The 11,063-nt window shown below is 52.1% G+C and overlaps 1 protein-coding gene across 1 annotated transcript; it reads right to left on the bottom strand.

Moving 5' to 3' along the window:
- Positions 1–2,918: 2,918 nt before the first annotated feature.
- GNA15 (G protein subunit alpha 15) lies at positions 2,919–10,621 on the bottom strand. The gene is made up of 7 exons (XM_075070889.1): positions 9,336–10,621; positions 8,211–8,395; positions 7,295–7,449; positions 6,327–6,455; positions 5,715–5,844; positions 5,305–5,458; positions 2,919–4,657 (listed from the first exon to the last, which is right to left on the bottom strand). Exons 1-7 carry the CDS (start codon positions 9,481–9,483, stop codon positions 4,416–4,418), a joined length of 1,143 nt encoding a protein of 380 aa, XP_074926990.1. The 5' UTR covers positions 9,484–10,621; the 3' UTR covers positions 2,919–4,415.
- Between the last annotated feature and the right edge of the window lie 442 nt (positions 10,622–11,063).

An 11,063-nucleotide genomic window follows, 5' to 3' on the forward strand; every position in this document is an offset into this window, starting at 1 on the left:
TCTGCACGACAAAATTTTGCTGGCAGCGGTAAATGGGCTAAGAGCATGAAAAGAATGACATGACCAATGGGCAGTGAGGCTGGCAAAATGGTGTAGATGTAACTTTGCCAGCAGCCTAATGCTTCTGGTGACACAGCTAATGTGGTTCGAAGAGGAAGTGTGGCCACCGTGGCAGACTCTTCACCAGCATAACACAGCATCTACACTAGGGGAGCTCTGCCAGCTTAGCTAGACCAGCAAAACAGGTCCAGTGTAGACAAGCCCTGGTTCAGAAAAACCCTAATCCCCTCCCTCCTGCCCCCACAATCAGGGCCGGTGCAGCCATGTAGGCGACCTAGGCGGTCGCCTAGGGTGTTAGGATTTGGGGGGGCAGCGTTTTCTTTGGCAGCAATCACAGCAGCTGGATCTTTAGCTGCCTTGGTTGCTGCCAGCATTTCAGGCGGAGGGAGCTGGGGCAGGGGAGCGCAGGGAGGGCCGCCTGCAGCAAGTAAGGGGGGGGAGGGGCGGCATGCAGAGGAACTCCCCACGGCAGCTCCCCCCTGCTCCGCCTCCTCCCTGAGCACGCCGTGGCCGCTTCACTTCTCCCGCATCCCAGGCTTACGGCACCAATCAGCTTAGGTGCCACAAGCCTGGGAGGCAGGAAAAGTGGTGCTCAGGGTGGAGGTAGAGCAGGGGTGAGCTGGGCGGGGGGGGTGCCTCAGGGAGGAGGGTAGGAGGTGGGGAGCTGCCCTGGGGGGGCACCTCTGGGCGGAGAAGGGGAGCTGCCATGGGAGGCGTGCCTCAGGGTGGGAGCTCAGGGATGGGGGAGGGCGCAAGGTGGAAGTTGCGCCTGGGGCACGAAACATCCTTGCACCAGCTCTGCCCACAATCTGTGTCTCCTCCTGTTCCTCAAACCCCAAGCAGAACTTAAGCTTTCCAGGTCAGGGATTCTGTTTTTATCTCCGGGTCTCATTCAGCAGCGAGGACATCGGACATCGGTGATGCTGAAAAAACAGTAACCTGACCTCTTCTGGCTGAAGCCAGGAGTTAGAGGTGTCTTCCCCTAAGAACTTACGTAAGGAATGTTACAGATGTGAAAGGGTTGGTCCAATGTGAAAGGGAGAGTATGTGACAGAACTAGAGAATGAACCCAGCTAGAGTGCCAGTCCAGGGCTTTCCCCACAAGATCAGCCTTCTTCTGTGTCAGAGAGACATCCCCACAGAGTTTGGGACCACACACTTGGGGTGAAACCCCTTCCCTATTGAATTCAATGGGAGTTTTGCTATAGACGTCTGGAGCCCTGCAAATCTGCAGACATCCACAAACCATTTTTGCAGATTGGATGCAGATAAAAATTTTGTATCCACTCAGGGGTCTATTGATGCCAATGGAGCCTGGACGCCCTTATATGCTTTTTCTGTCCTCAAAACACCTGTCGTTGCATCAGTGATTCAGTGCCTCACTTATCACCTGAGCAATGATGATCCAGGCTCCAGCTGGTCACTATGCCAGGCTGACAGTGTAGAATTTAGAGCAAGGGCGGCTCTGTTGACAAAGGACTGTCCCTGCCCAGTTAACCAAATATCCCTGATAAAAGAAGCCAGGGTTTCCGCACTAGCAAGTGCAAATGGACACCACCACAAAAAAACGTGCCCAGGTTCATCTGCGCCCTTGCTGAAGGTTCTTCCAAACTGGCTTCTCATTTTCGGTGCCCAGCTTAAGACACGTTGGGCCTGGTTTTCAAGCAGGCTGGTCACTCAGCTCTCAGGGGAGCAGCAGCTGCACAGCCCAGGGATCCCCACAGTTGGCCATTCCCCAAATCCAAGAACCAAAAGTCACTGGGGCCATTTTTGAAAATGAATCAACAGCTCTGGCACTTTTAACTCCAAGTCGGAAAAGCAATGGAAAGGTATTTTTCCAGCTGTCCCTATTATTCAATATACGGTCTCCCAGGTGTCCCCATTAAAGGGACTGGAAAAATCTAGTAAACATGTGCCATGAAATCAATTCCTGACTACTTATGTAAGAGGTCCAAGGCTGTAATTAACTAGAGGGGGAGGCACACGCCCAGGGATCAAACCCTCTGATCCCGAGTTATATTAGCATTTGGGAACCCCTAGCTCTTATCTAGCACTTTTCAACAGAAGATTTGAAAGCACTTTACAAAGGAGGGATGCACCATTATCCCCATTGTACAGATGGGAAAATTGAGGCTCAGGGCAGTGCCATAACTTGCCCAGGTTCATCCAGAAGGCCAAAGGCAAAACCAGGAACAGAACTCAGGTTTCTTGAACCGCAGTTCAGTATTTACCTACTAGGCCAAGCGGCCTCTTTTCAAACACAAATCACTTCACGGCTCTTAGTCAGGGCACTAAGAAACAACCAAAATAAATTTATCTCAACATGATCCACCAACTAGCTGATTCATAGACTTTAAGACCAGAATAAACTATAAGATGATCATTTAGTTGGACCTCCTGCGTACCCCTCCCCACCACAGAGTTTCACCCAGTTACCCCTGTATTGAGCCAGACGTGTGTTGGACTAAAGAATTATCTTCCAGGAAGGCACCCAGTCTTGATCTGCAGATATCCAGGGGTGAAGAATCCACCACTTCCCTGGGGAGTTTGGTCCGATGGTTAAATGTCCTCACCATTAGAGTTAAGCCATCACATTTTTAACTACAGTCATCAATTGTCATTTATAAAAGCACCTACACTCCAGCAAGACATTAAACCCAACAGCTCCTCCGCGGGAGGGAAGTATCATTATATGTCCCCATCATTTTGCAAATGGGGAAACTGAGGCCCAGACCAACAACATGACTTGCCCACAGTCACACAGCAAGTCAGTAGCAGAGTCTGGAACAGAACCTAGGAGTCCTGCTGCAGAGAGGCGTAACAATTTGTACCAGAATATATGCAAAGGAGTTAAAGCATCAGATAAAGTCAGCTCCTCCTTATTTCACATTTCAGCAGAAAGCCCATATCAATGCAAACATGAACCAGACAGGAGTTCTCAAACTGGGAGTCGTGTCCCCGCCAGAGGTCACGAGATTATTACGTGGCGGGGTTGCGAGCTGTCAGCCTCCACCTCCAAACCCCGCTTTGCCTCTAGCATTTATAATAGTGTTTAATACAAAAAAATGTGTTTTTAATTTATAAGGGGGAGTCACACTCAGAGGCTTGCTGTCTGAAAGGGGTCACCAGTATAAACCTTGAAGAACCGCTGAACTAGAAGGATCTTTAAGGAGGTGCTGTAGTGTGGTTTGCAGATACCACAAGGAAGAGAACTGCAGACAACTATAAGAGAATTGATTGGGGGTTAACAATTTCCCCCCAACCCATAAAGATTGCTTCATAAATTGGCCTTCACAACAGTCCCTATTCAATTCACCCCTCCGCTCTGGCTGAATGCCCATGCTCAGAGGCTCACGCTGGGTCTCCTGTCTGGGGAGATGGTTTGCGCACGGTGGGCCCGGACACCGGCTCCAGCTCCCTCTGGAGAAGTTCCCGCTCCTCCTCCGGGAGGTGGTTGTCCTCCCACCAGAAGAGACACTCGCTCACATCACTGCTCACGCCTTCCTCTGAGCATCAGAACATGAGGTGCCGTCCCCCATGATGCCTTCCTAAGCTAGAGACTCCCGGGGAACTGGAAGGATTCCACAACACACACACGGCAGCTCCCCAACAGAGTCCAACCAGCAACTGTGCCTTCTCTTCTCCCGCTGAGCTGGAGTCACTACCTATTTGCCCTGCAGGAAAGCAGAGGAGGCCAATGACTGAATGAGCCATGGTGGTCAAACTCCCTTCTCATCCTTACAGGTGACCCTGTAGGTCAGAGGGACAGGACTTTGGCTGGGCAGTGCTGGGGAAGGATAAACAGGGACATTTGGTCTCTGGGACTCTCAATCCAGCTCCTATTCCTAGGGCTAAATCCACATGAAAAAAAACCCTGAGAATAAAAACAAAGCTGGGCCCAGCGTCCCAGCAAGAAGCAGCCCCTCCACTAGCATGAAGGGATGGCAAAAATAGCCCTTGAAGAAGCTACAGGCCATCATAGGAGCCAATCCCCAGTCAGTGCTGGGCTTCGGGCCCATCTCCCGCAGAAAGGGGTAAAATTGACCCCTAAAGAAAGGCCTGAGATGACACTCTGCAGGCAGCCCTGCAGGGATTCTGGCAGGATGCCGTGAAAAAGGCAGCTCCATAGACCTCTGAGCCGAGGCGGCATTAAGTGAGACCGTTCCCCCCACATGCTCCCAGCACCAGGCAGGCCCCGTCCAAACACAGCATCAGGGGCACGTTCCAAGTGCATTTTACAAGCAGCAGCAGCCAAGGTCCACTGTCCCGACCCCTAGCTGATTCGTCCCCTTGTGCACTGGCCACGCCAAGCACTGTAATGTCACTGCCATGCACGAACCTGGCCTGAGCCCTTCTCACAGCAGGTTGATGTCGTCCAAATAGCCAACCAAGAGCACATCCCTGACGTCCCTGAAGACCTTGCGGATGTTCTGCGTATCCGTGGCACAGGTGTAGTGGCGGTAGAGGCACCTGGATTTGGAGGCCGTCTCGGAGGGTCTCTGCCCTGCGTTGCGGGGGACCGCGGAGCATCGCTTGTAGGTGTCCACGTACATCTCCAGAATGAACTTTTTCGCCGCCTCCGCATCTCGCTTTGGTCCTGTCATGGAACAAGAACAGACCTCAGCAGGGCTTTGCCACGGAAAGCCCGGCTGGCTCTGGCACACAAGGTAGAACGGGAAGTCACGGTAGTGGCAGTCACGGCTTCCTCTGCACAGGTGACTGTGAACGGGGCAAGAAAACCTTGATAATTCATTTTAAGCCAGTGCCAGGCAACGCCGGTCAGAGAGCAGCATCCCATTGTGCTGGTTGTTATGCCAATAAATAGCAAAAAGACAACAGCCTGTGCCCCAGAGAGCTTACAGAGCCGCCCCTGACTGGGAAACACTCCCCCTCACACACACAGAGTTAGTGAGAGACTTTTACGTGTTACCCACGGGAGCCTGCGCTATTCTGGACCAGAGCAAGGGCAGAGAATACACACAGGATCATTCCCGCCCCATTTCTCTGCATGCCAAAAAAGCAAGTTACCCAGTAACAAAGCAGAGAATGGAATGATGGTGCAGGAAGCGTTCTCTGCGATGGCTGGGGTGCGGGAGGACCACTGGGGAGATGTTCACTTGTGGCTCTTTCAGTACCAGACTGCAGGGAGGATCTGCTCCAGATCTGCTCTCTATGGGCACGGGCTCTGCTTCTGGAGAGACCCCAAGAGTCAGTCTTCACATAGCAGGGTTTGGCGGGAGTTACCTGGGAATCTGGGGAAGTAAGCAGCCAGGTCCGAGTGGGTGATCTTGTCCTCCAGGAGGTCAGTTTTGTTTAGGAAGAGGATCACGGAGGCGCTCTGGAACCAGGGCAGCTCCAGGATGGTTCTGAACAGGGCCAGGCTCTCCCTCATCCGATTCTGCACCCGAGGGTGGGAGACAAAGACAACACCCATCAGCCCCCTTCACTCCCAGAATGCCCTGTGTGAGTCAAAGAGGACTCAGACACGGAACACAGCAGCCCAGATGCAGGGAGGGAGGCAGTCTCTTGAGCCAGACATCTGAGTACAGAGCAGAGCCCCTCCAGACATGCTTGCTAGTGAGATATATACACCCAGGTCTTCTGGCAGGAAAGGTTTGCCCTGCACACTGGCACATCTCCTCAGGACTCCTTACCTCCTTGCTATTCTCCTCCAGGCACTGGTCGTACTCGCTGAGGGAAGCCAGGTAGATCAGGGCAATAACGTTTTCGAAACAGTGTATCCACTTCCTGCGCTCCGACTTCTGCCCACCCACATCCACAATCCTACAGGGAGCCGGGAGGACAGGGGCATTAGCTGGCGCCCGTCACGCTGGTGGGGTGGAGCTGCCTTGGAGAGGGATTTACCCCTAGGATGCAGCATTTACAGGACTCCCTTTGCCCCAGAAGGTGTGCCAATGATGGATGCAGCACCACCGGCAAGCAGCCAGCTCTGGGGTGGAGGATAGCAACTCCATAGCACACAGCAACACCCGGGGTGGGATTCACCTGCCTGAAGCTGCCTGGAGGGGGTAGGAGACATGACTGTGAGGAAAGCAGACTAGAGATACCTGCTGGACTCTTTGTCCTAAGCTATCAGGTTCTGTTACCACCCAGCCTGACTGCAACCAGGAGCTCCTAACCTAGCTGCTTACATGACACCTCATTCGCATATAGAGGATGTGGCCTGTATTGGATCTGTGCAGAAACAGCAGCAAAGACAAGGCAGGGAATCCCATGCACGTCTGACTGCTTTGCAGTAGCTTCACCTTAAGATCATCTCCTGCATCGAGAAGCAGTATTCACTGATGCCGGTCGTCGGCATGCGGCTCCTCAGGACATCCTGAGCTGTGGGGATGTAACTGTCCTCTGCGATGCGCTCCAGGCTGGACAGAAAACTGCAAAACAGCCATGAAACTAGGAGGAAGTCAGTCCCTTTGGCACCTCACCGAGAGGATCTCAAAGCACTTTACAGACCACACAGCCCTATAGTAAGCCAGTCATCATGTCCCCGTTTCCACAGATGAGGCGGGAAGCTAAGCCAGACGTGAAGAGAGGCAGTGCAGGGAAGAGAACTCCCGAGTCCTGACTCCCACGTCTGTGCTGGAACCACACAACCATTACCCTTCCTATTAAGGCATAACAGGCTGAGTGGAGCTTCCGGCAGCCTGGAGCCATTTCTCTCTGATGGGCAAACCCCAGAGAACCTCAGTTCAGAAGCACCCTAAAATTTCAGGTGGAAGACACCTGGGAGGTTTCTGCATCTGGCTGGACTCAGAAGACTTATGATTCGTTGCTACTTCAGGCCCTGGACCAAGCACATAACCAAAAACGTGTTTAAATATTTAAAGGAAAACTTAAAATACCCATTCAAATATAATGGGGTTTGTTGTGTGTATTACCGCAGCATCCAGAGTGGCCAGCAGACACTAAGATACTGCTGTGCAAGGTGCTGTACATACACATCATAAGAGGCAGCCTCTGCCCTGACTCTCTTACAGGATAGGTGGAAGAGGAGACAGGCACAGAGAGGGGAAGTAACTTTCTCAAGGCTGAGAATAATCCAGGTCAGTGCCCTATGCAGCGGGTCACACTGCCTCTCCCAGCAAACCCTTTTTCGTCTCAGAAACCTCGACCGCTAGGCAAATGGAAACCCTGGGAAAGCTGCTTGATGTGTCACCCAGCAGGGGGCAGCCGTGGCCTCACGCGCATGTTACAGCCTGCGAGGGTGACTCACTACAGGGCCGAGTCCAGTAAGTGATACTCCCGCCGTCTCTCGTAGCAGGTCTGGATGCCCACGTCCCTCCATAGGCTTTCAATGGCGTTTGTATATGGCCTGTTCAAGGCCGCCACCTTCGAAGCATTCACCCCCATGACCAGCTTGGCGTTTTCCTAGAAGCAGGAGAAGGGGTGGGGGAAGAGTTACATAAAGGGGGAGCAGCTGCCTTCTTGGTTCTAGTCAGGGCCCTCTGATTCGCTGTCTAGCCCTAGCCACGTAACCAAGGGTTCGGTTTTCCATCCACGCCCAGAGCCTGCATTACTGTAGGATCTGAGCATCTTCCGGTCCCTAATGCATGTATCCTCACTGGCCCCCTAGGAGGGAGGGCAGTGCTGCTATTCCCATTTCACAGAGGGGAAACTGAGGCATAGGGCAGCCAAGTGACCTGCTCTGGGTCACACTGGAAGTCAGGAAGCAAGAAAATTCCTTACTAGTCTCCTCGGCCTTGGGGGGAGAGTGCACCTTTCTTCCCTGGACAAGGAACCTTCGCTCCTGCCATGGAGCGAACAGGGGCCACTTGCTCAATCTCCATCTCGTGACAGACCAGCTCTGGAATATGCTGGCCTGTTGCAACACCTCCCTTTGCTTTGCACCAACGGCCCTTGGCTCTCCTGTGTGGACTGGTTGGGCTCCTTCCTGGACAAAGAGGGGGGTGTTGCTGCATTCTAGTAGGCTCCAGCCTTCCAGGCAGGCAGGGCTCAGATCCTCAGATGGTATCAACCAGCACCGCTTCATTTTCTGCAATGGTTCTATGTCGGTTTACACCCAGGAAGTGCGTCTGGCTTCGGGCATCCGGGTGCCTCCACTCCCCATCCAGGGCAACTGCTGGCAGGGGTTTCCCTGTCTGGCCCAACCTCCCTCCCTCTGCACTTACCACATTCTCTGGCTGGGCATAAGGAATCTGCAGAGTCTCCATGGCTCCGATCATGGCCTGGATGGAGGCAAAGACGTTCTGATACACCAGCTTGGCAAAGCCTTTGCGATCCTCTTCTGAATAGCCTGCCCCATGGATTATCCGCAGCTGTTTGATAAAAGTGCTCTTCCCGCTTTCCCCGGCACCTGTTGGCCTCAGACAGGAGAGAGACCTTAGACTTCCTCAGAGAGATGGGGTCATGAACCTGGTGGGGAACCTAAGGGTCACCTACCCTTGAGAGTCAAGGGGTAGGTACTTCACAGCCCACAGTTTGACCCTGGGAGGTTGCGACGTGGCATCAAGGAGGGGGAGAAGGAAATCATGTGTCCTCCCCCCACCCATTTTAACTATCCTTTTGCTGTCTCTCCATGAGGCTGCAGGAGAAGTGCATTTCCCTTCTGGGGAGCCTCCCAATTCTTTTCCACGTGGAAAAGCCTCAGCCGAGAGGATGAGGATTACAGAGGTTCTGAAGCCGGAGCTCTTCTGCCAGCCCTGGAGACGCCTGGAGACTTCAGATTCTGGGACTGTCAGGCCAATTCTTCCTTTTGCCAGTCCAATCCCCTGCTGATCCCAGGTCACCCCAGAATCTCATTCATAGACTCATCGAGCTCTGTCTTCAAGCTAGTCAGGTTGTTTGCCCCCACTACTCCCCTCAGGAGGCTGTTCCAGAAGCTTCCTCCCCTGATGGTTAGAAACCTCCTCCTCATCTCCAGCCTATGTTGATTCATGGCTAGTTGTCCTTTTGCTAATATTCTCCTTTAGCTTAAATACCTCCCTGGCTTTTATATATATATACACACACACACACACAAAATCAGATCCCCGCTCAGCCTTTGTTTTGCTGGTTAAATGAGCCAAGCTCTCTTAGTCTCCTCTCATAAGACAGGCCCCTGACCATCCTGATAGCCCTTCCCTGAACCTGTTCCAGTTTGAAATCCTCTTTCTTGAACAGCAGGGACTGGCGAAGGCCATATGCTCCTCTTGGAGCAAGCCCGGTATTCATCTGAAACAACCTCCTTATGGCTCTGCTTCCCTCCCCTGTGTTCTCCACCAAATGGTCATCCAGTGGGCCACAGAGTAACTCACCTAGTAGAAGTAACTTCAGCTCCAGCCTCTCTCGCTTTTTCTGGTCTCTTAATATTTTGTTGATTTCTTTATCTAACACAACAGCAGTTTTATCTTCTTCTGACAGGAAATAGGGGCACTTCCGACAACAGCAGAAGCACCAAGCCATGATGTGGGAAAGATCTGACCCCGATGGGGAAAGCAGAGAGAAACGCCACACTTTATAGCACAGAGGAATAACTGCTCACTGCCTCCCCGTGGACAGGAATCCCGGTGGGAGCACGGCAGACTGTACCTACCACAGTGCCCTCTTAAACTGGGCTCGGGAATGCTTGGTGAGCACTTAATCACACATGCTCCAACCTCCGTGGCTATGGTCTCTGCCACTCAGCTTGTCTGAGAACTGTGGTAGCAAAAGTTTCTGGTGCGGGGATTACTCATCCCCGGCCATTAATTCAATTCATGCACGCCTCTTGTCCCGCCATTTCAGGCAAAGATGCATCTCTACAGCTCTCCCCCGCAACCCCCCGCAGAAAATCAGAACATTCTACAGCTCTGCAGAAGTTACTGGTCAGTTTCTGGTGACAAAGGGAAATCAGAACCTCTCGTCGTAGCAGGTGTTTCAAATTTCATAAGAAAAACAAATCAAACCAGAAAAGACGGGGTGAGGGTGGAGGTGGAATCTCTCTTCCAAGAAGCGTTCAAATGATCTTGATTTAAAATTCCCCCAGCATGACGATTAAAATATTCTTCTCAAGGCAAAATTCTGCCTCTCTGAAACATGCCTTGGCTCGTCCTTCCTTACACAAATCCAGTTTCCAAGATAGAGATATTTAGGTTGCCTCTTGCTTAAATCTTAAGGGAGCTCTCTGTGTAGGAACAGTGACGAATAAGAAACTCTTCCAGTCTGAGAAATGCATCAGCTACCCCACCTTCCTTCTCAGGCCTGGGCAACAGGTCTGGACTAATGCAGAGAAGTACTGAAACTCCCACTCCCTGCTCACATAAGACAGCTCAGGGAGGGGAAAAATCCCCTATGCACAAACAGCTCTCTCCTTCCTCAGTGTGCATCACAGATCCTCCTGCCCAAGGAGGGGAGTGGAACAGAATCTCAGACTTCTAAAGCGTTGAGTTCTTCAAACAACAGGCCACCCCGCCCATGTGGTGAGCATTCTCTTCTGCATTGTGTCAGCCGTCTTTCAATTTCTACCGCATGTTCCATCCCCGCTCATTGGCTGATAGAGCAGGAACATTTTGCAGAAAGATCATTCTTTGCATTGCACAGCACCTTGCACCCTAGGATCTCAGAGTGCTGCGAAAACATCAGCAACTAGAGCCTCTCGGCTGCTCTGTTTGAAGTGATTGAGGTTAAGTGACTTCCCTATAAATCTCACAGGAAGTCCCTGGCAGAACCAGCAACAGAACTAGGAATCCGATCACTGACCCTAACTCTAGGCACTTGGGGAAAATTGTGTTACCCTTACACGTGCTGAGAACTATTTGACTCTGCAAGTATCCCTAATAGACTCAATGGGACTAGGGACAGAGTAAGGTACCACTTGATTTGAGTAAGAACAGTACCAGCAGCCCACAAACCAGCCATCCCTTGGGTCCTACTAGCAGCAAGAGTCCATGAAATCAGTGGTGATGATTCATGCACGCCTGGGGAGGGCAAGGCTAGTTTGGGTTCTGTTTGTTCACAATGGAAGTGAAACACACTCGGTGGGGAATTAAATGAGAAGCGAGTCA

This window comes from Chelonoidis abingdonii, chromosome 11, assembly GCF_003597395.2.
Source record: "Chelonoidis abingdonii isolate Lonesome George chromosome 11, CheloAbing_2.0, whole genome shotgun sequence".
NCBI lineage: Eukaryota > Metazoa > Chordata > Testudines > Testudinidae > Chelonoidis > Chelonoidis abingdonii.

Coding starts and splice junctions, on each gene's coding strand:
- GNA15 (XM_075070889.1), bottom strand. CDS start 9,483: ATGGCTTGGTGCTTCTGCTGTTGTCGGAAGTGCCCCTATTTCCTGTCA. Junction 6,456..7,294: donor TTACTGGACTCGGCCCTGTA/GTGAGTCACCCT, acceptor GCTGTTTTGCAG/TTTTCTGTCCAGCCTGGAGC. Junction 4,658..5,304: donor TTACTTCCCCAGATTCCCAG/GTAACTCCCGCC, acceptor GTTCCATGACAG/GACCAAAGCGAGATGCGGAG.